General features: G+C 51.0%; 6 protein-coding genes and 1 pseudogene across 8 annotated transcripts; 5 read left to right on the plus strand and 2 right to left on the minus strand.

Moving 5' to 3' along the window:
* Nucleotides 1-718: 718 nt before the first annotated feature.
* LOC148154462 (uncharacterized) lies at nucleotides 719-2,288 on the plus strand. Its single transcript, XM_088014607.1, has one exon. It carries the CDS (start codon nucleotides 1,328-1,330, stop codon nucleotides 2,168-2,170), a length of 843 nt encoding a protein of 280 aa, XP_087870733.1. The 5' UTR covers nucleotides 719-1,327; the 3' UTR covers nucleotides 2,171-2,288.
* A 126-nt stretch (nucleotides 2,289-2,414) lies between these two features.
* On the plus strand, nucleotides 2,415-2,592 carry LOC148154463 (U2 spliceosomal RNA; annotated as a pseudogene).
* Nucleotides 2,593-3,764: 1,172 nt separating this feature from the next.
* Nucleotides 3,765-10,256, minus strand: LOC106903900 (protein disulfide-isomerase tmx3a-like). Of its 2 annotated transcripts, none has more exons than XM_014967932.2 (17): nucleotides 10,133-10,256; nucleotides 9,872-10,054; nucleotides 9,309-9,369; nucleotides 8,662-8,704; nucleotides 8,456-8,579; nucleotides 8,331-8,376; nucleotides 8,017-8,097; nucleotides 7,811-7,910; nucleotides 7,571-7,648; nucleotides 6,005-6,071; nucleotides 5,789-5,887; nucleotides 4,941-4,998; nucleotides 4,813-4,866; nucleotides 4,689-4,745; nucleotides 4,490-4,619; nucleotides 4,153-4,221; nucleotides 3,765-4,085 (listed from the first exon to the last, which is right to left on the minus strand). In XM_014967932.2, exons 2-17 carry the CDS (start codon nucleotides 9,903-9,905, stop codon nucleotides 3,900-3,902), a joined length of 1,287 nt encoding a protein of 428 aa, XP_014823418.2. In that variant the 5' UTR covers nucleotides 9,906-10,054; nucleotides 10,133-10,256; the 3' UTR covers nucleotides 3,765-3,899. The 2 variants fall into 2 exon arrangements, with proteins under 2 accessions (XP_014823418.2, XP_087870481.1); XM_088014355.1 differs by adding an exon at nucleotides 8,175-8,238 and having other exon boundaries at nucleotides 8,662-9,369; nucleotides 10,133-10,254.
* A 289-nt stretch (nucleotides 10,257-10,545) lies between these two features.
* Nucleotides 10,546-15,753, plus strand: LOC148154464 (uncharacterized). 2 transcript variants are annotated; one of them, XM_088014353.1, is made up of 8 exons: nucleotides 10,546-10,654; nucleotides 11,525-11,990; nucleotides 12,074-12,579; nucleotides 13,956-14,126; nucleotides 14,232-14,365; nucleotides 14,445-14,568; nucleotides 14,682-14,855; nucleotides 14,972-15,107. In XM_088014353.1, the coding sequence occupies exons 2-7, from the start codon at nucleotides 11,565-11,567 to the stop codon at nucleotides 14,833-14,835; spliced, it is 1,515 nt and encodes a 504-aa protein (XP_087870479.1). In that variant the 5' UTR covers nucleotides 10,546-10,654; nucleotides 11,525-11,564; the 3' UTR covers nucleotides 14,836-14,855; nucleotides 14,972-15,107. The 2 variants fall into 2 exon arrangements, with proteins under 2 accessions (XP_087870479.1, XP_087870478.1); XM_088014352.1 differs by having other exon boundaries at nucleotides 10,547-10,654; nucleotides 13,953-14,126; nucleotides 14,972-15,753.
* On the minus strand, nucleotides 12,605-13,888 carry LOC148154465 (uncharacterized). Its single transcript, XM_088014453.1, has one exon. The coding sequence runs from the start codon at nucleotides 13,886-13,888 to the stop codon at nucleotides 12,605-12,607; it is 1,284 nt and encodes a 427-aa protein (XP_087870579.1).
* Nucleotides 15,754-17,142: 1,389 nt separating the features above from the next.
* opn4.1 (opsin 4.1) lies at nucleotides 17,143-18,698 on the plus strand. The gene has a single exon (XM_088014354.1). The coding sequence runs from the start codon at nucleotides 17,143-17,145 to the stop codon at nucleotides 18,541-18,543; it is 1,401 nt and encodes a 466-aa protein (XP_087870480.1). The 3' UTR covers nucleotides 18,544-18,698.
* A 3,419-nt stretch (nucleotides 18,699-22,117) lies between these two features.
* On the plus strand, nucleotides 22,118-25,072 carry ccr9a (chemokine (C-C motif) receptor 9a). Its single transcript, XM_014967935.2, has 3 exons — nucleotides 22,118-22,725; nucleotides 23,255-23,320; nucleotides 23,395-25,072. Exons 1-3 carry the CDS (start codon nucleotides 22,558-22,560, stop codon nucleotides 24,466-24,468), a joined length of 1,308 nt encoding a protein of 435 aa, XP_014823421.2. The 5' UTR covers nucleotides 22,118-22,557; the 3' UTR covers nucleotides 24,469-25,072.
* Nucleotides 25,073-25,400: the final 328 nt, after the last annotated feature.

Consider the following 25,400-nt stretch of genomic DNA (forward strand, 5'->3'; position numbering starts at 1 on the left):
ACAATTCTACGGACCATGGAAAGAAAATGAAAAAACAGGACTACAGTTTCAGGTGACCCAAGAACAGAAAATTTTAGGTGTTAGATTTGATGAAAATGGCGAAGGGAAAATAAATTGGACAGAAATAACACGGAAAGTAAAACAAAACCTAGGATATTGGTCAATGAGAAATTTAACTATAGAAGGAAAGATTTTAATAGTGAAAGCAGTGATTTTACCCGTGTTTTTACTAACCAGTTCTGTTTTTATTCCTTCTAGGAGAGTGTTTTTAGAGCTGCAACGGGACATTTTTTATTTTATCTGGGACTCCAAATGGGAAAGATTAAAGCGCGATACTATGATGAAACCCAAAGAAAAAGGAGGGAAAGGAGTCCCAGACCTGTACCTGTTTTTAGGCAGCTTTTATATTAGTGTAACAGGTGTAGAATGGATCACGACAGGAACCAGGATTTGCATTGATTTATTCCTGTTTAGAACAAAAACATATTCAGCAGCAGCTCCTGGCTCTGGCTCTCCCACACACACCTCTCCACAGCGCAGCTTGGCGCAAACTCACAGGAATGGGTTAAAATCATCTAAAGTTCACAAATAATAATAAAATAAAATCTGCATTCATACAAAACAATTAAAATAAAACTGAAACAGAAATAATCTGCCCAAAGGTTACAATTTTACACAGTAATATAAAAATATACAAAATACATGCATTTAACAACCAGATAACATTTTGAAATAACTCACATACCTGTTTAGAACAAAAACATATTCAGCAGCAGCTCCTGGCTCTGGCTCTCCCACACACACCTTTACCATCCAAAAGAACAAAAATAAAATAACCATGTTGGCACGGTAAACTGAATAAATGCAAAAAACGTGGGAATTAAATACCCAGAACAGTGCTGTGCTAAACATCAAAAAGTTAACCAACTATTTACAAGTTATGAGTTGAACAGCATACTTTTTCTTTTTACATTTTGAATATTTTAATGTACAGCAGAAGACAACTCTGTGCGCTTACCTCTCCACAGCGCAGCTTGGCGCGAACTGAGGAGGGCAGCGGGAACACACAGGATGTGACACGGAGACAGGAAACAAGAAAATAAAAGCTTCTCCACCAAAATAAAATACAATTCAAAAACCAAGGAAAAACTAATATGGGGATGGATTTGGGGCCACATTAGGATCCAAAATAAAACAGTATAAAACAGAAATAAGTGCAAAGGTGACAGCAATCATGTAAATTCAACAAGGTGTTTTGAGAAGGTTCATCAAAAAAATAAAAAATTAAAATTAACTCAGCTACATTAGCACTCATTTTAAACAAGCCATGAACATTTTTAACAACCCTAAGACAAATGCAATAAATAGATTCTGGTTCGGGTCATACCTACGAAAACGGAAACTTTTAAAGAGCGATTTTAGAACCCCAGTAGCTTTTAATCTCCCACCAGCATACGCTTTTATACAGAAATTTTTACAGCATTTTAAACTGGAAGGAGAGGAGATCGGGATTTTAACTAACCATCGTTTTATTATCTCTGTTGTGCAGGACCGGGAACCAGTGACTCCAGTGCGCGGCCTCCTGAGTGGAGATGCCACCACAGTTTGGCGCAACGTGGGCCATCCCGTCCTTCCAAACAGACTCCAGGACTTGTCCTGGATGGTGGCCCATAAGATCCTCCCGGTGAGAGCCGTTATGCACTCCCGCGGCATGTCGGCGACCTCCATCTGCCCCCGACCCGGTTGTGGCGCGCCGGAGTCGGTGAGGCACCTGCTGTGGGAGTGCAGCGCTGCCAGGGACCTGTGGGCAGAGACCGGCTCCTTGCAATTCCCATACTTACCAGCAAGGGAGGTCCTCGATCTACAGCTCGTGCTGTATGGGGTGAGCCACCAGAAAATGGAGAAAAAAGACTTTGCAGAGATGTGGCTCACCCTCGCCACCATCAAAGACGCCATATGGACCTCCAGAAACTTGCTGGTAAGTAGGCGCAGGCAGATCCCCCCCGTGGCTGTGATCCGAATGGCGGCAGCAAGAAGAAGTACCATCAGAGCTGCAGGTGGCGCGCCAAGGACACAGCCACAAAGAAGCATCGCCTGCGCCTTCATGGACGAAGGAGCCGGCGCTCCACGGACGGAGGTCCCGGCAGCGGCGGCCTGGCCCTCCGGGTGAGGAAGGAGGGAAGGAGCAGCAGGGGAGGTTTTCTCCTCTGGGCCTCTGCTTGGAAGGACGGGATGGCTCAGAAATTTTTAAGGAGTCACCCCGGTCCTGCTCAACCTTTTAGCATGGAGTCTGGTTTTAACATCCTTGTTCTTATCTTCTTTTAGTTGTAATGATGTGATAAATTGTATTTTAGTCCTTGAAAAGATAATTTCTGTATAAATGTGAAATGCCATGTAAACTGTCCAAAGTGCCAATAAATTTTTTTCGAAAGAAAAAAATCTGTTCTTATCAGTTTAATATCTGATACGTCCCCTACCCGGGGACCATATATTAAATTGATTTTTGGAGCAGGGAGATGGAATAAGGGCTTGCTCCGTCCACTCCACGCATCGACCTGGTATTGCAGTACCTCCAGGAGCGGTGCACCATTTTAACTGTTACATGCAAAAGTGTAATAAAAGCATTTGTGTGTTCTGATAGTATAAATTCCTTTAAAGTTCTTCGTGTCACTAGTATTGTAGGGTATATTTTCATTTCGTAATTTAGTTCATGGATCTGGAGGTATAAACTTGTTCCCCTCAAAAATAATTATTGATCAGTTTAGCAAAACCGAATTTATGTAACTGCCATCAAGAACATTTTTTCTAACATACACTTGTGTATACAACCGTAGGTCTCATGTTGAAAAACATTTATTTCTTGTAAAACCCCCTCACCTTAGTTCTGGTGTGAGCCCAGACCGGCCTCCATCCAGATCCATCCATCCATTTTCTAACACTCTTGTCCCTAGTGGGTCAGGAGGTGCTGCTGCCTCTCCAGCAAACGCAAGAGGCAGGGTCACCTAGACAGGTCACCAGTCTGTTGCAGGGCAACACAGAGAGACAGGAAACACAACCATGCACACACACACACACACACACACACACACACACACACACACCTAGGGAGAATTTAGAGAGACCAATTAACCTGACAGTCGTGTTTGGACTGTGGGAGGAAGAGAACCCGAAGAGAACCCCCCCTGCACAGGGAGAACATGCAAACTCCATGCAGAAAGACCCCAGGCCGGGAATCGAACCCAAACCTTCTTGCTGCAGTTGCCTTGCCTACCGGGTGCAGCCCTCCATCCGGATCAACTACAGAAAATAAACATCTTTTTAGACTTCATGAGCCACCGTAGCTGAGCGTCATGGCAGCAATGAGCCTTAAGTGTTGCTAACGCTCCTGCGAGTACGTGTACCAATTATACTGAAATGATTGGGCAGTTTCTGCTGCCAGTCTGCTGTGGGTCAAAGCATTTATCAACATTGTTCCAAAATTAGAAACATCCCACCATGAAACCTGTGCTGAATGAGCTGCTCTTGCAGTTGTAGTAACAGCACAAAAGCCAGACTTCCATGTTTGATTTCCTTTTCCATCATTTCTATCCATTGGAAGCAACAATCTTCAGCTGCCAGGCTCTCTTTACAAATTATAGTCTGTTTGCAAAAGAGCTCAATGTCAATAAAAACCTCACCAAAAGGAAAAAATAAAGTTTACTTTTGGGGCGGACCAACCAGGCCAACCAAAGGACTCTCCTGGTGGGAATAAAGCCTCAGAGACATTTCACTGACTTATGTTTTTAATTGGGATTAAAACAGACACAACTGAGCTGACTAATAAAAGTTCTTGTTTGAAAGTACATCTGGGTGAAACCAGAACCATTTCTGGACCTAAAGTCTAGTTCCTCTATGTCCGCTCAGTCGGACTTTTTCTCTGTCAGTTTCTTCTTGCGTTGCATCAACGGTGCCAGTAGAGGAGTGTCTTCGTCGTCATCAGCAGAACCAGGTCGGTTCTTGATGCAGAGGTAGCAGAAGACGCAGCCGACCGCAAGCGGGAAGCCAATCAGGAAGCAGCCAAGCACCGGGGCGTCCCTGAACACCGGCTAGAGAGACAGGCCATGAGCAGAGGCTCGGACAGGAAGCAGGAAGTGGGTTGATGATGTCACTTACCATTAGTGTCATTCTGGTCTCGTAAAGGAAGCGTCGGACGCGCTGAGTGAAGCAGTTTCCTCCCAGAGCCTGAGGAGCATGTGGGAGAGAAATCAAAGACTTCCTGCTGCGCTGCACCTCCTCAGAGGAACCTACTGCACCACCCAACTGCCACAAACTACATCTCTCCACCAAAATGCCCCAAACCACCCCAACTGGTGGTTTGGGGCACACATCAGTTGGGGTGCCACAAACCACCCCAACTGCCCCAGCACATCGCATCTGGGGCACCACCCAAATGCCCCAATTGATCCCAACTACCCTCAACCACTGCAACTGCCACATCGCCCCACTATACCTCAACACTGCCGTCCAGCACGCCATCCAGGAAGTCCAGCAACTGCAGCTCAGTCTCTATAGGCGCTGGCGGCAGGAAGTAGCCATCGTTGGACAGGTTGACCACCATCAAGGAGGGGACAAGGGCCTCTCTGGTGACAGCATGAACAGGTGCTGTTAATGAGCTTAACAACTTCAACAGGTGACGTGGCAAACCTCACCCCATGATGAGTCCATCAATGTACCCGCTGTCCTCCATGAAACCAAAGTAGAACTTCCTGAACACACAGACACAGTCAGCAATACGGTTCCTCTTCCTGTGTGCCTTCCACAATAAAAGCTGACCTGCCATAGGTGTCCTTGTGCTCTGTGGCCACCTTCTCCACCAGATGCTTATACCTAAACAAATAACAGGAAACGCATCACAGCAGGATGTTTAATTGATACATGGATGTCAGACAATCATGGCTCACCTTAGGTTTTCTTCACACAGGTGTCTCTCCTCCAGCAGAGCCAGTAAGACCAGTTTACCTTCAGGAGAAAGGTGGAACCACATCACCTAAACCTAAAGACTGATTCTAGAGCTCTTAGCTCATTCCCTGTCCCAGCACTCCTGGTTTCGGTCTGCCTCCTCGTTCTGAGGACACTGACTGTCATTTGGTTCACCAGGGACAGACACTGGGCCAAATTCTGCTTACTGTTGGCAGGCTCTTACTTCAGGACCCAGCGGACCCGCTGGAGATGTTCTCTGGTGTAATCCAGTGCCTCCCCCCCAAATAGCTCTTCAAGTCCAAACAAAAATCTTGAAATGGGCACTAAAGTCCACCTGCCCAGGGTGCCATGAGAATCCTGTCACCGGTCCACAGAGGGTTCTTTGTGAAAGGTTCTTCACAATAATCCAAACAAGATTGAGCTAAAGCAAGAATAATCATTTCCAGTTCAGGTCAAGAGACAATAGAGTATGTGCCCCAACCTCAGTTTGGAAATATTTCACAGACAATAAAAGCAAAACCGGAGACATAATTATCCAGAGTAAAACCTGAAGGTTTGGTTCCTAACAACACCAGGAGTTAAACTGGGACTCAGATGTCTAAAATAGATTTAGCTCATAGAAACCTGCAGATCATCTGAAGCATCTGGAAGTCCCAGTGACTTCGCGACCAGGGTTCTGACTCAAGGTCAACATGTGGACTGGATGGACTGGGTGACCAACACAGAATCGGGTTATAAACAGCAACTCTAGAGTTCGTCCTGAGCTGCAGAACCTTCAATCTACCTGTTTGATGATGACATCATCCTGACACAGGTGTGTTGCTGTTACCTGATTCCCCCATAGCATACAGGGTGTAGCCGTCAATCAGAAAGAAGTTGGGGAAGCGTTCTCTTTTGATCCAGGACTTCAGGTCTCCATCCTGTTCCTCTGAAACACAGAAGGTCCACCTGAGTTCTGATCACTGACTCACATCTTAAGGGTTTGGGCATCTAATCTGGCAGCAGTACAAGTTAGAGCCACAGGTTGGCCCCCAACATGTCTCACCATCATAAATGAAGTATGTCCCGTCTTTAAAAAGCAGCACAGCTGGTAGAGACGTCAGAGTCACTTCCTGAAACACAGTCAGCCATCAGCCACTGTCCAAACAACCAAACACACCACAGACGGTTTGTTTCCCCTGAGTGGTTTATTAAGGGTTGGTGTGGTACGTGTCAGAGAAATCGGGTCAGTGTGGTACGGGTCAGAGAAATCGGGTCGGTGTTGTACAGGTCGGTGTGGTACGGGTCAGTGTGGTACGGGTCGGTGTGGTATGGGTCAGTGTGGTACAGGTCGGTGTGCTATGGGTCAGTGAAATCGGGTTGGTGTGGTACGGGTCAGTAAAATCGGGTCGGTGTGGTACGGGTCAGTGAAATTGGGTCGGTGTGGTACGGGTCAGTGGTACGGGTCGGTGTGGTATGGGTCAGTGTGGTACAGGTCGGTGTGGTATGGGTCAGTGAAATCGGGTTGGTGTGGTACGGGTTGGTGTGGTACGGGTCAGTGAAATCGGGTCGGTGTGGTACGGGTCAGTAAAATCGGGTCGGTGTGGTACGGGTCAGTGAAATTGGGTTGGTGTGGTACGGGTTGGTGTGGTACGGGTCAGTGAAATCGGGTTGGTGTGGTACGGGTCAGTAAAATCGGGTCGGTGTGGTACGGGTCAGTAAAATCGGGTCGGTGTGGTACGGGTCAGTGAAATTGGGTCGGTGTGGTACGGGTCAGTGGTACGGGTCGGTGTGGTATGGGTCAGTGTGGTACAGGTCGGTGTGGTATGGGTCAGTGAAATCGGGTTGGTGTGGTACGGGTTGGTGTGGTACGGGTCAGTGAAATCGGGTCGGTGTGGTACGGGTCAGTAAAATCGGGTCGGTGTGGTACGGGTCAGTAAAATCGGGTCGGTGTGGTACGGGTCAGTGAAATCGGGTTGGTGTGGTACGGGTTGGTGTGGTACGGGTCAGTGAAATCGGGTTGGTGTGGTACGGGTCAGTAAAATCGGGTCGGTGTGGTACGGGTCAGTGAAATTGGGTCGGTGTGGTACGGGTCGGTGTGGTATGGGTCAGTGTGGTACAGGTCGGTGTGGTATGGGTCAGTGAAATCGGGTTGGTGTGGTACGGGTTGGTGTGGTACGGGTCAGTGAAATCGGGTTGGTTTGGTACCGGTTGGTGTGGTATGGGTCAGTGAAATTGGGTCGGTGTGGTACGGGTCAGTGTGGTACGGGTCGGTGTGGTATGGGTCAGTGTGGTACAGGTCGGTGTGGTATGGGTCAGTGAAATCGGGTTGGTTTGGTACCGGTTGGTGTGGTATGGGTCAGTGAAATCGGGTCGGTGTGGTACGGGTCAGTGAAATCGGGTCGGTGTGGTACGGGTCAGTGAAATCGGGTCGGTGTGGTACAGGTCGGTGTGGTACGGGTCAGTGAAATCGGGTCGGTGCAGGATGGCAGTAGTTGCTCCAGTACGACGTCTCGTTAGGTGGTCGGGTTTCACTGCCAGCTTCTGCTGGAAACCGTTTCCTCTACACGGCGGTCCATGAAACATTGAATGAACCCGATCCGCTCAGTGGAACCGAGCCGGAGAGTCCTACCTGTGGCAGGATCTCTCTGCTGGCAGAGAAGAAGTAGGTGTGGACGATTAGTTCCTCTGCTGCAGCTGTCAGATTTCCCTGCAAACACACAGCAGGTTGGGTCAGAAACCGGGAATTGACTGGGTTCATTGGTTCTGGAGGACAAACAGGAACCTTCATATTACAGAAGAACCAGATGAGAAGCAGGAAGCTACCGGTTTACACGTCCTGTCTAAGTTGGTTCATCGTGTGTTTGTGCACCTTGAGCTCTGATGTTGCTCCCACATAAACGACCAGGACGTCATGGTGGCTGATGGCGTGTTGGAAGAGGCGTGTGCTGCTTAGAGAACGAACCAGCGGCCTGAATGACATCACACAGTGTCATCCTACTCATGTGACATCACTGTGACATCACTGCCTGATACAGTTGTAATTTTTATGCTAATATCTTCACACTTCAAACTCACCCTGAGACCCGGTCAATGAAGTCCATGATTGACTCCTTGGTTCTGGACCCGGGGTAGTTAAACTTGACATTGTTCTTCAGCCTGAAGGAGAAATCAGCGGAGAACAGTCAGGTCCTACTGGGTCCTACTGGGTCCTACTGGGTTCTACTGGGTCGTACTGGGATCTACTGGGTCCTACTGGGATCTGGTAGTCCTGTGGGAAGCAGAACTTCTGCTGCATTTCTGCACCAAAACCAGAGCAAAGCTTGATGCAAAAATTATAATAAACATACACAATGATGTCACAGTGATGTCATGGTGATGTCAAGACTTACATGAGGATGGCGGGATAATTTCGGATCTTGAACTCTTTGGCCAAACCTTTGGGAGAACCAGGCAGAACATCAGCCAGCCAACAGAACCTCCATCCAGTGCATGCTTTTATTTTGAAGGGACAGACCAGTGTTGACTGTAGCATCAGATTTTCCAACACGAACCGGAGAGCCGAGACTCCGAAGTTCTGATCCGATCTGGTGCCATACAGGATCCAGCTGTTTGCAGAAGGAACACCAGGGGGCGTAAAACTGAGGAGACACAGTAGTCAGAGTAATCAGATTACTGTCGTCAGAGTAATCAGATTACTGTCGTCAGTCAGAGTAGAAGTACCTGGATGAGCCAGATCTCTTCTGGATCTGTAGTTTCCATGAAGCTGAATCAGACGATAAGATCAGAGTGATTATTGTCCTGATGGGGGGGGTTAAAGGCTAAAGGTCACCAGATTCAACCCAGAGGAGGAAAGCGGACCACCATCAGAACCATTAGAACCATCAGAACTGGTTTGGTCAAAATCAGGAAGGGAACAAAAGTTCAGAAGTTTTCACACCACTCAAACTTCTCCACCTCTCTGAACACACCGTCCCCATGGTGACCGTGGTGGTGGCAGCATCATGCTGTGGGAAGATGGTGGGGCTAAAGCAAGATGACCAAAGGGATTATGGGATGTTTCCATCAGATTCAAGGGTTACAGTGGCCTAGTCAAAGTCCAGACCTGAACCCACTGGAAACATCATGTGCCGTCTCCATGTCGTCATGGAAACGTTTCCCACACAGTTCCGTTTAAACCAGCAGAACCTCCTGGCCCAAACGCCATAAGGGCTTTCAGAACCACCAGAACCCGTCCTAACCTGCCGTTTGGACCCGACACTTCCGGTGAACACTCTAATGTTCCGTATGGTTCTGGTTGCCTTCAGAACCTCTGGCTCAGCTGTTCTGACCCGGTCCAGAACTGCACTCCATGTCTGGTTCTGACTTACGTGTCGTCCAGCTCCTCCACAAAGGCTGATCCCAACAGAACCGGTACCAGGAGCAGCAGACCTGGGGACACGGAGGACAGACATGATCAGAACCGGAATCAGCAGCACCAGGCTGTCGGAGTGGCAGAGGTTCTGAGGTTCTGGACCGGTTTCCATGCTTCCCTCAGTTCTGATGACCCGCTTCCAGGTCCGGTGACCCGGTGAACCAAATGTTGAATGAGAAGTTGGAACCTTGAAGCATTGACTAAAGATCCAGATCCGGTCCGGTCTGGATCTGGACCACAGCTGAACTGGTTCTGAAGGAAATGGGTTCTGGAGGTAAATAGATGTTCCATTCAGACAAAGGTCTCACTCTGAGTGTTTTCCTGACCACCAATCAGAAGTGACAAAAATGTTTCTTCATTATTTACCGAGTCGTGTTTCTTTATAGTTACTCATTTGTTGCCCTTTGACCTTATACTGCTAGACGAGCAGAACCACCACAGGTTCTGTCTGGATTTGGTTCTGGTTCTGTCAGCCAGGCAGTCCAGAACCAGAACCAGTGAGTTGAGTGGAGCACGTACCTGCGAGCAGAACCGAGCTCCTCTGGGCCGCCATGTCGACTGCAGCAGATGAGCAGCTAATCTGCTGAGGTGGCTAATCCCTCAGATTAACTGGGTCAGAACCTTATTGAGCAGGGAGCAGCAACAGGAACAGTGCAGGCCGGGATGACCAGCAGGGGGCAGCAGAGCCCGGTGTGATGGAAACTAAAAACAGAAATCACATTTCTGCTGTTTCATCTTCATGGCTTCCTGATAATCCACGTTATAATCTCAGATCCTCACATGGAAAGATCCAGGGGAGGTTCTGGTCGGTCCTCCTACTGCTGGCCGGGGTCATGCTGAGCTGTTTCTGTAGTCAGGGTGCTGCAGGACAAACGGACTCCTCTGTTTCTCCTTCTGCTGTTACTTAAACTGTTCCACCTGGTCTGTGTTCTGATTGGCTGATTCCTCTGGTTCTGATCCAGACCCGTTCTGGTCTCGTTTCTGGTCCAGATTCGGTTCTGGTCCTGGTAGAACCTAAAAGATTCAAAGTTATTTTAATAAATTTGTTAAATTTCTTCTTCAGTTCACATTATTACGTCATATATTACGTCGTGGTCTATTTTTTAATCAACATTTATAATAAAGTTCAGAAAATAAATATTTTAAAAAAGAAGTTTAATAAAGTTTTGTTTTAAAAAAACTGGATTCCTCGCGCAGTTGGTCTGCGCAGCTTCCGGTTTCTCTGAGGACTCGCCAGCTGATCGAACTCGTTCCTCTATAACCGGATCAGAACCGGGACGCTCCAGGACCGGATCGCAGCAGGTAATTCCACCTGTCGTGTCCATGGTAACAGCAGACCCATATCCGAGCCGAACCGGAACACGGAGCTGCAGGTCCGGCACCGAACCGGGGGTCCAACGGGTCCAACAGGATCCTGGAACGGGTCAGACTGAGATCGGCCTGGTTCTGTTCACCGGGGTCCGGAACCAGAACCGTAACAGGAAAAAAGAAATGACTCGGCTGGGCAGGTTGGGTAGCTAATCAATGCGTGAAAGAAACACAGCAGAGCGTAACCATGGTAACAGGGTCCACCAGAGATCTTCGTCCCGGAGAGATGATCACTCTGTCATAAATCCACCCTGGCGGGAAGCAGCAGGTTTATTCACATTAGGACATAAAGTCAAAGTTCATTTACTGCTCAGCTGACCGAACAGCTACACAAATCATAAAACAAAACAAAAATTAATAAAATTTTGTAAAAGTAAATACCAAATAATAATATGAATAAAAACCAAACATGCTTAATTTCAACAGCAACGATTTCCTTTTATAGAATGTGTATGTCAATAATTCTCAATAAAATCGCTCCTTAAAGGATGAAAACAGAATTTATCTGGTTAATAAAACAACGTTTCACGAACATCACAACGATAAACTGCAGCAGCTGCAGCCTTTATGAGCGGGAGGGTCAGAGGTCACCGGCAGGAACCACAGCGCTCTGCAGGAAGGAAGGGCCAGAGCAGCCAACAGGGGGCGCTGCTGGGCACCTTTAGGATCTGCCATGGAGTCTTCTGGAGTCTGACCCCTGACCCCTGCTGTGATGTCATGCATCCTGTAGATTATGGAGGCTGGACCAGCCAGGTCCTGGTTCTGGTTTTGGTTCTGGTTCTGATGTGCTTTAATTGTCTCCAGATGACTGCAGGCAGCCAATCAGAGAGCAGAGGCGGCAGTGATGTCGTGGGTGGCGCAGCGCTACAGTGACATCAGCCCTGTGACTCTGCAGGTGGTGGGCGGAGCCATGAGCTCCAGCCTTTACTGCCAGCAGGTGGAGGGTCTGTCGCAGGTGGAGTCCTTCCTGGTGGAGCTCTTCCGTTGCAAGGTGTGTCAGTTCACCTGCGGCCTGAAAACGGCCATCGGCAGCCACTTTCTGCTGCGCCATCACCCTCCCGCCCTCACCTGCCTGACCGGACCCGACGGACAACAGGTGAGCCAGGAGGGGGCGGAGCCAGAGTCGCCATACCGGCTGAGTCTGGACGGAGAGTCCAAGCAGAGCGACGAAGACGAGGAATTCCTGCTATACGACATGCTGGGTGGCATGAGCCCACCCACCTGTGACATCAGCACAGAGGAGGGGCTTCAGGTGGCACACACCTGCGAGGTAACACACACACCTGCGAGGTAACACACACACCTGCGAGGTAACACAGCCCTGTTGGACCTCCTTCTTCTGTGGTGCTGCAGGTCAGCACTCTGTTTGAGGAGTCCTCCATGTTCCCCCTGAAGGGGGCGCCGATGGAGCTGTCCTGTCCCACCACGCCTCCCTGCACCCAGGAGCAGATGGACCAGTCCGCCCACCTCATGACCCTGGGACTCTGTCGGATCTCCTCCGTCAAGCCTCCACCTGCCGACGGCCGAGACCAGAGGGCAGGAGAGGCTCCGCCCCCTGGCCGGCTGCCGTGTCCCCTCTGTCCCCTGACGCTCCCGTCCGAACGGCTGCTGGACGTCCACGTTCGGTCACACCGAGCCGCTGGCGGCTTCGGCTGCAGCCGCTGTGGCCGGACAGCCGACAGCTGGGAGGCGCTGGAGCCGCACTTCAGGAGGCGCTGCAGGAGAGGAAGGAGGAGGAAGAGGAGGAGGAGTGGCAGGTCGGGTGGAGGGTCTGCTCAGGTTTCTGACTGGCCTTCAGATAGGTGGAGGGCTGGGCTGACCGCACCACAAGACCCAAAGAGGGCGGAGCTTCCTGACAGGTGAGTCATTTTAACCAACTACACATCAAGAGGTGGAGCTGGCAGTGCGGGTGGAGTGGGAGGAGCTGGTGGAGTGGGTGGAGCCGGCAGTGCGGGTGGAGTGGGTGGAGCTGGTGGAGTGGGTGGAGCCGGCAGTGCGGGTGGAGTGGGTGGAGCTGGTGGAGTGGGTGGAGCTGGCAATGCGGGTGGAGTGGGAGGAGCTGGTGGAGTGGGTGGAGCTGGCAGTGCGGGTGGAGTGGGTGGAGCTGGTGGAGTGGGTGGAGCTGGCAATGCGGGTGGAGTGGGTGGAGCTGGCAGTGCTGGTGGAGTGGGAGGAGCTGGTGGAGTGGGTGGAGCTGGCAGTGCGGGTGGAGTGGGAGGAGCTTGTTGAGTGGGCGGAGCTGGCAGTGCGGGTGGAGTGGGAGGAGCTGGCAGTGCGGGTGGAGTGGGAGGAGCTGGCAATGCGGGTGGAGTGGGTGGAGCTGGCAGTGCTGGTGGAGTGGGAGGAGCTGGTGGAGTGGGTGGAGCTGGCAGTGCGGGTGGAGTGGGAGGAGCTTGTTGAGTGGGCGGAGCTGGCAGTGCGAGTGGAGCTGTTGGAGTGGGTGGAGTTGGTGGAGCTGGTAGTGCGAGTGGAGCTGTTGGAGTGGGTGGAGCTGCTGGAGTGGGTGGAGATGGTGGAGTGGGTGGAGCTGGTAGAGCTGGCAGTGCGGGTGGAGTGGGAGGAGCTTGTTGAGTGGGCGGAGCTGGCAGTGCGGGTGGAGTGGGAGGAACTTGTTGAGTGGGCGGAGCTGGCAGTGCGGGTGGAGTGGGAGGAGCTGGCAATGCGGGTGGAGTGGGTGGAGCTGGTGGAGTAGGTGGAGCTGGTGGAGTGGGTGGAACTGGTAATGCGGGTGGAGCTGGCGGTGCGGGTGGAGTGGGAGGAGCTTGTTGAGAGGGTGGAGCTGGTATTGCGGGTGGAGCTGTTGGAGTGGGTGGAGATGGTGGAGTGGGTGGAGATGGTAGAGCTGGCAGTGCGGGTGGAGTGGGAGGAGCTTGTTGAGTGGGCGGAGCTGGCAGTGTGGGTGGAGTGGGTGGAGCTGGCAATGCGGGTGGAGTTGGAGGAGCTTGTTGAGTAGGCGGAGGTGGTGGAGCTGGCAGTGCGGGTGGAGTGGGAGGAGCTTGTTGAGTGGGTGGAGCTGGCAGTGCGGGTGGAGTGGGAGGAGCTTGTTGAGTAGGCGGAGCTGGTGGAGCTGGCAGTGCGGGTGGAGTGGGAGGAGCTTGTTGAGTGGGCGGAGCTGGTGGAGTGGGTGGAGCTGGTGGAGTGGGCGGAGCTGGTGGAGCTGGGCAGCATTAGTTCTTTTTGAATTTTGTCTTGTCTCGAATCTAATCTTGAAAACTGAGTTTTGTTTTGGCAGCAGACCGTCTCCTATTGGTCGACCTCTGAATCTCTCTGGGCCAACAGCCAATCAGAAAGCAGGATGTGATCCTAGCAGCTCTGTTGCCAGTTTGTCCCAGTCTGGTTCGTCCCAGGTCGTCTCACCAATCAGGAACGAGGAGCAGACCGGCCTCACCTGCTCTCTCTGCCACAGGTAACTACGTTACCCACAATTCACCACTACATCCAGACGGACCGACCAGTCACAGAGCTGAGTTCCTGGCCGCCAGTCCTGAGCACTAAGGTGTTCCCTCTGCAGGAAGTTCTCCTCTAAGCTGACGCTGAGACGTCACCTGGGCGTCCACGGAGCGGAGAAACCATTTTCCTGTCCTCACTGTCCCTACAGCAGCAGGCTGAAGGCCTCGCTGAGGCAACACCTGAGGACTCACACAGGTAAAACACCTGAGACTGACGCAGGTAACCCCCTGGATGGTGACCTTTGGTCATGTAGCTGTTCCTGTGTTTTGCCCAGGTGAGAAGCCGTTCAGGTGTGCTGAGTGTCCGTACGCCTCCATCGACCGCAGCTCCCTGCTCCGACACAGCAGGACTCACAGCCAGGTGAAGCCGTACCGCTGTCAGCTCTGTGGCTACAGCAGGTAAAGCACCTGTTAGACACGCCCACTTCATACCCATCTGTGTTTTAGTTCCTCCGTCTGAATATTGTACCTGCCAGTTACCATGGTAACCTGACAAGTTTTTCCATCATCAGCATCCAGAAGAAGAGCCTGGACCTCCACGCCCGCCGGCATCACACAGGTGAGGTGTTTCCATGCCAACAATGCGAGTACTCCAGCCCGGACCGCCAGCTGCTGCTGAAACACACGCGGAGACGCCACGCCCCTTCCCTTCACCCTGCAGTCTGATTGGACCGATACCTCCCCAGGTGCTGCTTGCATGTTTACCTGCAGGAAATATTCTGACTTTTATTTGACATGAAAATAAAGACGTGAAAAATAGTAATTTTATCAAGCTAAGATTTATAACTTCTGAAAACACAAGGAACACTTGGAGCACACCTGGAACCCCTGGAACATACCTGGAACCCCTGGAACATACCTGGGACACCTGGAACATACCTGGAACCCCTGGAACATACCTGGACACCTGGAACATACCTGGGACACCTGGAACATACCTGGAACCCCTGGGCGGGTTTGCGTCATTGTTCCAGGTGAGCAGGAAGAGGCTGCACTAGGAGGACCTGCAGGTCCACCTGGGCATCAGAGCAGAAGAGTTGAGAAACGGCAGCATTAGCTACAGAGGACCTTGATGACATCATCATGGTCACATGACCCCTGGCAGCACTGCACCAGGTCAACGTGAGCCTCACCTGTCAGCAGCTGGTGCTACGTCTCAGCACACCTGGACTTGGAGACAAAGGTTAGGGTCGCTGTCTTTAAGGACGCGCCCTGTAGGGGGAGCTAGAGCTCCGTTTGCCGCCTGGGTAACACTTTATTTGACAGAGTGCATAAGACTGACATGACTCAGTCATGAACATGAACGAGTCTTTGACTGTTGTCATGAAACGTCATTCGGTAAATAATGACACTGTTCATGCAAAGTTGCTCTAAATTAAAATTAAATTAAATGTGCCAGATTTGCATTAAATTGTCATAACAGTCATAAAGACTGGTTCATGCTCATGGCGGTGTAGCGCCACTTGCTGATCAGAACTGAGCATGTGCAGCAACAGACTCAGGCTGCTGTGTTCACTGACCTGTAGATGTTGTTGGAAATTTGATTTACTAAACTACAAATAAACGATGAAAGATTTGTTTGCATCTGTTGAGTCATTTCTGAAAATTTAATTAAACTCTTTAGTTGCTTTTCCATAACTTTGGAAATGTTCTAAACCAGAAGAATCACTTCGTATTGACACTGTGCTCATATCGGTCCAGAGTGTCCCCCATGTCCCTCTGGGACAAATTGTCCATCAGCTGATTGACCGATTGATCTTCTAATGGGATGCTAATGTCCTCAGGCTAACGTCCTCCTGCTGCTGTCCCGTCACCTAGCAACACTGTCCAAACATCTGTCCAACCTGTCCTCAGTCCAATCCTTTCCTGTGATCCTTCCAGGAATTTCTGCTAATTATAAATAATTATTGATTATTTGTTAATCAGACTTCTGGGTCATCTCCAAGGCTGCAGTGAGATTCATTTTTCTCTTTGCAATTCAGAGAAAATACTTCCATGAATGCGCATCATCTTCTGACCACAAAGCAGTCATGTGGCATCATCTCATAAAAATATGTAAATGATGCAATATTATATCCCACAACGCTACACAGTTCATTGACTATTGATTTGGGTTTTCTGTGTGTTTCTTCAGTTCCTGTGTCGCCTTGTCCACCGTCGTCGATCCCAGCTGTGTCCTGTTCCCCAGTCGGGTCCTCGTCTTGTCAGAGTCAGAGCTGCTGCCTCATGATCACCATGAAACGTCAACCTGGGTCCAACTCACCACCAAACACCCCACATCATGACATTCCTGTTTCTTCGTCCTCATCTTATCAACTGCAAGATCGTTTTTGAGAAAAAGTTTGCAATTTTTCACATCTATCTGCATCTGTTTCCAGATCTTTCCTCTTTTTCTTCTGCGACTCTCTGACTTTTCTTCTTTCCTTTTTCAAACTAAGAGCTTTGACATGTTAGTCAGGGAGCGTCTGATGCAGGACCGGTTGGACTCAGGTAGGCCTTTATGCAATGTTTCTCCTGGAGGTCAGAGGTCGTCTGTGGGGTCTGGTACCAACAGGACTCAATCAGCTGGAGAAGTTGACTGAGGGTCCTGACATCATTAGTGTCCAAAGTGAAATAATTGGGTTACTTCTGCTCCAGATGTTCATTTACCCTCGGGGCATTATTGGATCGGACTCTGGTCCGCTCCATTACCCCCTCATCATCATCAGTCGATCAGCGCGACATAAAAAGCTCAGAGTTCCTCTGAACGTCCTGCAGGACTCCAGGCCGCCGTACAGCCAACAACCGACAAACATCCTCCAGCCTGATTTCCAGCTGACATCCACCAAGCGTTCACACAGATTGTATCTCTGATCCAGCAAACAGAATCCAGACAGACCTGAACAAAGATCCGCCCAGAATCAGGAACCATCGGGTTTCAGGAATCAGCCAGAACCTCTGAGATCCGCAGCAGAGATCCCTTCTGCCTGCAGGATGGCGTCTATCTGCCCCCCGGCAGGAAACTGCACAGATCACCAAAAGCACCTCGGGATGCTCGTCCACCTCCGGGGACCCGTCTCCACCCACCGCACCCTGCAGCAGCTGCGCTCGTTCCCTACTGTGGACGTTCCTGCGCATGCCCATTACATCATCGGCTGTGTGATCCTGTTGGTGGGAGTGACTGGCATGTTGGGGAACGCTCTGGTCATCTACGTGTTCTGTCGTAGCAAGACCCTGCGGACACCCAGCAACCTGCTGGTGGTCAACCTGGCGGTGGCGGACTTCCTGATGTCGGTGACGCAGTCTCCGGTCTTCTTCGTGGCCAGCCTGCACCGCCGCTGGGTGTTCGGAGAGTTTGCCTGCGAGCTCTATGCCTTCTGCGGCGCTCTGTTCGGCATCGCGTCCATGATGACGCTCACGGCCATCGCCGGTGACCGCTGCCTGGCCATCACGCGGCCGCTGGCGCTGCTGGGCGGAGTGAGCCGCCAGCGGCTCTTCGTGGTGGCCGTAGGGGTGTGGGTGTACTCGCTGGGCTGGAGTCTGCCGCCGTTCTTTGGGTGGAGTGCCTACGTTCCTGAGGGTCTACAGACGTCCTGCAGCTGGGATTACATGAGCTTCACGGTCACGGTGCGCAGCTACACCATCCTGCTCTTCGTCTTCGTCTTCTTCATCCCCCTGGCTGTCATCGGTACCTGCTACCTGGCCATCTTCAGGGCCGTGCGACGGGCGGCTCAGGAAGTGAAGAGGCTGAGCAGTGGAGAGACCACCAAGGCGTATGAGCGGCTGCGCGGCGAGTGGCGGATGGCCAGAGTGGCTCTGGGAGTGATTCTGCTCTTCATCGTGTCCTGGTCGCCGTACTCTGCCGTTGCTTTGACCGCCACCGCTGGCTACGCCCACCTGCTGACCCCCTACATGAACTCAATACCTGCAATCATCGCCAAGGCCTCCGCCATCCACAACCCCATCATCTATGCCGTCACACATCCAAAGTATCGTGCTGCCATTGGTCGACACTTTCCGCTGTTGCGTGCTGTGCTGCGGCTGCAGGAAAAGGATCTGCACTCATCGTTCAGCTCCAGCACCGCCTCGTCTCGCCGCACGACGCTCAGCGGTTCACCAGGAGTCCGGCTTGGCGCCGGGGTGCGAAACAACGGACGCTGGAGGCAGAGCCGGCTGTCCTCAGCTTCTGACAGCGACTCCTGCTGGACGGAAAGCGAAGCTGACTGCTCCAGTGCTGCATCAACAGCCATCAACCACCGTACATCCACCCAGGTGTCAGCTGAGCTGTCTGACCCCGCCCACATGAGCCATCTGACTGAATCTGGACCCACAGACAGCGACTCACCTGAAGGGGGCGCTGCCATGGCGGCAAAACCTCTGCTGGCTTCAATATAATGGCACCGCCCAGTGAAGTCATAGCTCCGCCCCCTGTAGCCAGAGTCATAGCTCCGCCCATCTTCAACACCATGTTTCTGGCCTTTTTTTTGTCTTCTTTTATTCAAATTTATTAATAAAGACAACACCTGGTGGCATTTCACAGGTAAAACCAACTGAACAGGGTCTGGTTTTGTTTCAGGAACTACTTCCTGTGTTCAGTCAGAGAAACCTTGGTTTTTAATTCATTACATTAATATAGGTAAGGTCATGTCATTTATACAGCAGATTTTCAGCAACAAGGCAATTTAAAGTGTTTTACATGAATTAGAAGAAATACAAAATAAAAGCAAAGCAAAAGAAAAAAAGGTAAAAGTACAGAACGACACATTGGTTCCCTTATGTTTAATAGGAATAAGTATTCCATAATTTATAAACTGGTTGGAGTTTCTCTGGATTCTTGATCAGATAAAACTAAATGTTGATTCTCCATGTTTGATTCTATACGGTAGATCAGGGGGCCCAAAGTGGGTCCTGGAGGCCCGGCATCCTGCATGTTTCAGTCCCTCCCTGGTTTAACACACCTGCATCAAATAACGGCTCATTAGAGGCCTGAGAGGAACACCGACCTGCTGAGGAGGTTGTTTCTACCAGCAGGGAGAGAATAGAACATGCAGGGTGCCGGGCCTCCAGGACCCACTTTGGGCCTCCAGGACCCAGTTTGGGGCTCCTCTCACATAAGGTATGCTGGATTTACGGGTATGACAGACAGAACACCTGTCCTCAGGCCTCCTGCCCTGCATGTTTGAGGACAGGTGTTCTATCTGCCACACCTGGATTGAATCAGTGGGTGATTAACAAGCAGTACTTGTTGGCTGCAGAAGAGGTCATGCAGTCATTTGGATCAGTTATTCTGGTATAGAGGCACATCTAAAACATGCAGAGCAGGACTAAGGACTGGAACTGAGAAGCACTGATTTAAGGCACTGGGTCGTTTCTCTAACCCAGGGCTGGGCGATCCTGGTCCTGGAGGTCCGAGTCCTGCAGCTCTTAGACTCCCTGGTCCAACACACCTGGATCCAGCAGCTGAATCTCCTCCTCAGTGCATCAAGTTCTGCTGACGACCTCGTTATTTGACTCGGGTGTGTTGAAGTAGAGACACATCTACAAGTTGCAGGAGGCCCTCCAGGCCTGGAGCTGCCACCCCTGGTCTAGATAAACTAATAGGAGTTTCTCTGGATAATAATCTAAAAGTTATAAAAGCTAAACATTGGTCTAAGGTAATGAGTACTCCACAATTTCTAAAAGGTGTAAACTAGACATACAGACAGCAAAGAAATTACACATTAAGAAAAATAGGCACATGTAGCAACATTCAAATATTATAAAGAGTAGCTGGCAAAGACAGTGAGATCAGGGATTATGTCTGTAACTATGACGTGTTTGTAGTTGGTGTCTCGTTCCAGCCTGCATGTAAACGGTTTCAGAGCAAGTCCTCCGGTCCGGCCTACGATTCCACGGCTGTCATTCAGACGGAGGGAGGAGATGGGAAGCAGCGGCTTGTTGACATCAACTCCAGGAGATTTGAGATGGTCAGCCAGCCGAGGCCACAGGGAGCCAGACTCACCCACCCATCCATCGTCTTACACCTGGTCCCTGGTGGGGTCAGGAGGAACTGCTGCCACATTCTGGGCGAGAGGCAGGTCACCTGGACAGGTCACCAGTCCGTCACAGGGCAACACAGAGACAGACGGGAGACACAACCATGCACACGCGCGCACACACACACCTAGGGCCAATTTAGAGAGACCAATTAACTTCTGGACAGTGGGTTGAAGCTGGAGTACCAGAGGGAACCCAGGGGCCGGGAATCGAACCCAGAACCTTCTTGTTGAAAGGCAACAGTGCTACCGACTGTGCCACTGTGCAGCCTGAGCCAGACTAAATCCTGTCGTGTCCCTCTGGTTGGTCTTAGGATTTATGTAAAGTTCTGGTGCTGACCTGCAGAGGGTCACATGACCAGGCTGCCGGTTCCCTGGTAGCTAAATGTTCTGCCGGTTCTCTGACGTTTATCAGTCGGAGGTTTTGGGCCGTTTTTCCCTCACGGCTCCAATTTCTGACTGGAGGTTTTTAAAAAGCAACCAAAACATTTTTATTTTCTTATGTTGGTTTTATGTCTTCAATGGTTGTCAGGCTGATTTCTGTCGTTCTGCCCTTTGTGATTTCATGTCTGTGGAAATGGTTTTATAAATAAACTTTACTGACTAAGAAAATTCTCCATACTAACCCAGTAACATCCCATAATAACTACTAGTTGAATCTGATCAGAAGACGTGAACTGCTGATGATGATAAATATCCAAAATCACAGAGAAATTGACAATTTCTCTGTTACCATGGTAACCATGGTCCTTTTTAGGACCAAGTTCACCAGCATAACCGTGCTGCTGCTGCTCCGTGACCTCTGACCTCAGCGGTGGTGTGTGCCATTGGGAGGTGGTAACCATGACGACCAGGCTGTGACAGCACAGCAGGCTGTTTTTTCCTCTTTTGACAGGAAGTGTGAGCGACGCGCCGCATCGCGTGCCAGCGCCTCAGCCTGAGCGCCATCGCATGAGAAGCTGCGACCGCAGACACATGGGGGAGGGGAACCGGCCCGAAAACATCAGAACCGCTCGGGAGGGAACGCAGTGTTCCAGGTCCGACCCGACCCCAAAACATCAGAACCTCTGACCGGGCCTCAGCAGAACAAACGGTGAAGCAATAAGTTCTGTGAAACCGGGTCAGATGGGCAGCATGAGGCTGGGCTGCTGGTACCGCTCGGTCCAGTTGATTCAGAACCCGCTGGGATTTTCACACTGAACCGCCTCTCAGGTCTCCAGAGAAGGTTCTGACAAAACAGAACCTTCAGTCCGATGGAGAACTCATCCTCAGTTGGGAAAACAGACCTTCCAGAACCAGACCAGAACCAGCTGGAGACCCATTTTCTGGTCTCATGGGTCTGGATCTCAACTGCAGCATCCAGAACCTGGCGGAACCGTCATGAAACCTGTTCTGGTTGGTGGTGGCAGTGTCATGATGTGGGCCTCTCAAAACAAACTCAGAACTTCTGCAGACCGGACCACCAGAGACCACTGCTGCTGCCAGAACCTCTGAACATGACCAGAACCGCTCTGGACCCTGATGGCTTCCACAGCCAGCAGAACTGGGACCAACAGAACCGCTCTGGAAGCTCAGCTGACCAATCAGCAGCAGCAGCAGCTGTGTGATGTCATCACGTCAGTCTGGACCAGAACCTCTGAGGGACGGTTCTGACACCTGCTGAGAATCCTGTTCTGACCTGGTATCAGCTGTGTGTGTGTGTGTGTGTGTGTGTGTGTGTGTGACAGGAAGTGGAGGTGAAGCAGAGAACATCATGTTCAGACCACAGACACCTCAGTACTACAGATGAAACAAAAACAAGCCTCAGGGGGAGGGAGAGGTTGTCATGGTAACCTTCAAAAACAGCAGCTGATTGGATGGTTGGAACAAGGAACTGCTTAATTTGGCGCATTTGAAAGTTTGTGAAATCAAAGTAGAACAAGTTGTTGCTCTCCCCTACGAGGTCCAACATGAACTGGTTTTATGTTCAGAACCAGTTCAACACCAAGATGCTGCAGCAGTCTAGTCAAAGCCCAGAACCTGACTCACATGCTGCAAGAGAAAACTGGAACAGCTGAGAGGTTCTGGAGCTGATGGGTCGGGTCACAGAGACCCCCATCAGAACTTCTCTGATTGGTGCCATAGCAATGCATAGGGAGAGCAGAACCAGAACCAGAACCAAACCAGAACCAACCAAACATGGAGAAGCAGCGTTCAGCTTCTATGCTCCACAGATCTGGAACAAACTTCCAGAAAACTGAAAAACAGCTGAAACCCTGAGTTCCTTTAAATCCAGACTGAAACCTGATCAGATTATTATTGCTTTGATTATTAATAACTGGGATATCGATCAACATGTTAGATGACGGTTCAGGTGACGACTGATTATTGATGGATGGTTTTTGCTCATCATCGTGACAGTTGGATGTTTTTGGCTGCTCCGCCCCCAGCCTGCGTAAAGCCGCGTCGCTCCTTCCTTTTGTTCGTCACGCTGTGGTTTAACGGACAGAAAGTGAGAAGAGAAGCAAACAGTCAGAATCTGCAGAGCCGAGCAGCAACCATGGTGAGTCCACACCGTCTGTCTGTCTGTCTGTCTGGGTTTGCTCATCACTTCCATCACGTTTTTCCTCCACAAACCAAGAAATTAGAGAGAAAATGAGGCTGAATGTGTAGAAAGTTTTTCTGGAATAAAGCGCTGACAGAAACAGAACCACCTGTATTTATATTTGATGACTAAACTCTGATTCTCACTGAACTGATCCAGAACCAGAGACATTTTAATCGTGTCAGTTTTATAGGACAGAGTCATCAGCTCACCTCCTGCTGCTTTTTCTGCTTTTGTTGTGTTTTATGCTGCTGCTGGCAGGTCAGAGGTCACAGCTGTTAATCTCAGTCAGTTTGTAAATTATTAAACTTTACTGTCATCTGATGTTCAGGTCCAGAGCCGTGACATGTAGTTTTGTTTCATGAATGCAACAGAAACATTGGGACAAATTAAACGTTTTACTGTAGAGACATGTCAGGCTCTTATTTTGAAAAAGTTGGAGCAGGAAATGATGCAACACAGAGCAATAAACATGGCTGTTTTCCAGATTGATGACCTCATCACCGTAAACATGACCTCCATGGATGACATCATCACAGCAATGACGACAGAGGTGAGTACTGACGGTGTCCATATTTACGCTGACGCCCCTCAGGTGTGCTCAGGTGTGTCTCACTGCCCTGCCAGGTTCCATCCACCTCGAGCAGCACCGAGGACTACTACGACTACGAGAACGACAACATCACCGACCTGATGTGCGACCGGCAGCAGGTGCGCGAGTTCCGGAGCCGCTACGAGCCGCCATTCTTCTGGATCATCACCTTGGTGGGCGGAGCCGGCAATCTGGCCGTGGTCTGGATCTACCTGAGCTTCCGGAAGCGGCTGAAGACCATGACTGACGTGTACCTGCTGAACCTGGCGGTGGCCGACCTCCTGTTCCTGGTCACGCTGCCGCTGTGGGCCACCGAGGCGTCGCACGGCTGGATCTTCGGCCACGTCATGTGCAAGATAAACTCCGCCCTCTACAAGGTGAACCTGTTCAGCAGCATCCTGCTGCTCACCTGCATCAGCGTGGACCGCTACATCGTCATCGTGCAGACCACCAAGGCCCAGAACTCCCAGCTGGAGCGGCGGCGCTGCAGCCGCGTCGTGTGCGCCGCGGTCTGGCTGCTGGCGCTGCTGCTCGCCACGCCGGATCTGGCCTTCGCCGCGCCCGCCGCCGCCGGATCCTCGCATTACTGCAGGATGGTTTTCCCGCCCGACATGGGCAACCGCACCAAGATCCTGGTCCTGTCCCTGCAGGTCAGCATGGGCTTCTTCGTCCCCTTCATCGTCATGGGCTTCTGCTACAGCGTCATCATCGCCAAGCTGTTCACGACCCGAAACTTTGAGAAGCACAAGGCCATGCGGGTGATCCTGGCGGTGGTGGCGGTGTTCATCGTGTCGCAGCTGCCCTACAACAGCATGCTGGTGATGGAGGCCACGCAGGCGTCCAACATGACGGTGACGGACTGCGACCAGCTGAAGGCCCTGGACAAGGCCGGCCAGGTGCTGAAGAGTCTGGCCTACATGCACGCCTGCCTCAACCCCTTCCTCTACGTGTTTGTCGGCGTGCGCTTCCGCCGGGACATCGGGCGCCTGCTGCGCTGCTGCCTGCCGCGGCCCAACAAGACTCCGCTGGGGAAGAGCAGGAGTCCGCTGAGCTCCACCCGCGTCTCCATGATGTCCGACAGCGACACCTCCCAGGCCCTGTCGCTGTAGACGGCAGAGATCCGTTTCACCAGCTTCATCAAGACGCAGCTGCTTCACTTCAGGCGCAACACCTCACCGCACAAGTTCACACCTAGAAGAACCACACCGACCCAAACAGAACCAGAACCGCCGCAGACACCTGGACCCGATCCAGGTGGCTTCACCTGTCCGGACCTGGACTGGTTGGGTTCCTGGACTTCATGACCTTCCTGCTTTGCCTGGAAGGTGTCGGTTCGGTCCAAACTCCAAGTAGAATCTCCAGAACCAGAAGCCGGTTCCAGGAAGCTGTGAGGACACCCTGTCCTTGTGTTGGGGGTTTCAGAGTTTTGGGGGATTTTCTCAGGAACTTTCTGTACTGTGAAGCTTTATGACGAACAGAACACGTGACTTCTGAGCTGCTGTCTGGTCATGTGACCAAACTGAGACAGTTTGTCTTATGAATATGACTTTGTTTTTCTTCTCTTTGATGTTTGAACTCACCGCCGCTAACACATGCTAACAATGCTAACAGAACCCCACAGGGCCCGGTTCTTTGCTGCTGTAAACGTCCTGCTGGGTTTGACTGACTGTACATATTTCTGTGTTGATGACTGAGAATAAACTGTTGAAAGTCTCGAGTCTGTGATCATCAGCAGGAAGTTGATGCAACGCGTCAGGACGTTTGCTTCACTTCCTGTTTGTGTTTTCAAGCTGAACTTTGTTCTCGGATCAGAGATCAGATGTTTGATGGGAACAAAAACAGAAAGAGGAAACAGAAGTGCTGCCTGACGCAGGAGAGCTGAACCGGGCTGAACCGGGCAGCTCCAGAACCTGCAGACAGGAAGTGGATCAGTGCAGCACTGATTAGAACATGTGGGTAAACCGCCAACTTCCCGTCAAACGTTTCTTCGTTTAAAAACTGCCGATGGCGGGAAAATGGATCGGCAGAACTCGATGTTCTG

Source organism: Poecilia mexicana, unplaced genomic scaffold (assembly GCF_051168715.1).
Source record: "Poecilia mexicana isolate PSO_F unplaced genomic scaffold, ASM5116871v1 scaffold_17, whole genome shotgun sequence".
Taxonomy (NCBI): Eukaryota; Metazoa; Chordata; class Actinopteri; order Cyprinodontiformes; family Poeciliidae; genus Poecilia; species Poecilia mexicana.

Bases quoted from the DNA above. Each gene is read 5' to 3' on its own strand.
- LOC148154462 (XM_088014607.1), top strand. From the start codon at position 1,328: ATGAACATTTTTAACAACCCTAAGACAAATGCAATAAATAGATTCTGG.
- LOC106903900 (XM_014967932.2), bottom strand. From the start codon at position 9,905: ATGGCGGCCCAGAGGAGCTCGGTTCTGCTCGCAG. The intron at 9,370-9,871 runs GTACGTGCTCCA...CCGTGTCCCCAG, and splicing joins GAGCTCGGTTCTGCTCGCAG to GTCTGCTGCTCCTGGTACCG. The intron at 4,746-4,812 runs GTCAGCTTTTAT...CTGTGTGTTCAG, and splicing joins CACAAGGACACCTATGGCAG to GAAGTTCTACTTTGGTTTCA.
- LOC148154464 (XM_088014352.1), top strand. From the start codon at position 11,565: ATGTCGTGGGTGGCGCAGCGCTACAGTGACATCAGCCCTGTGACTCTG. The intron at 14,127-14,231 runs GTAACTACGTTA...TTCCCTCTGCAG, and splicing joins ACCTGCTCTCTCTGCCACAG to GAAGTTCTCCTCTAAGCTGA. The intron at 14,569-14,681 runs GTAAAGCACCTG...TTCCATCATCAG, and splicing joins CAGCTCTGTGGCTACAGCAG to CATCCAGAAGAAGAGCCTGG.
- LOC148154465 (XM_088014453.1), bottom strand. From the start codon at position 13,888: ATGCTGCCCAGCTCCACCAGCTCCGCCCACTCCACCAGCTCCACCCAC.
- opn4.1 (XM_088014354.1), top strand. From the start codon at position 17,143: ATGGCGTCTATCTGCCCCCCGGCAGGAAACTGCACAGATCACCAAAAG.
- ccr9a (XM_014967935.2), top strand. From the start codon at position 22,558: ATGGTTTTTGCTCATCATCGTGACAGTTGGATGTTTTTGGCTGCTCCG. The intron at 22,726-23,254 runs GTGAGTCCACAC...GCTGTTTTCCAG, and splicing joins AGAGCCGAGCAGCAACCATG to ATTGATGACCTCATCACCGT. The intron at 23,321-23,394 runs GTGAGTACTGAC...CTGCCCTGCCAG, and splicing joins TCACAGCAATGACGACAGAG to GTTCCATCCACCTCGAGCAG.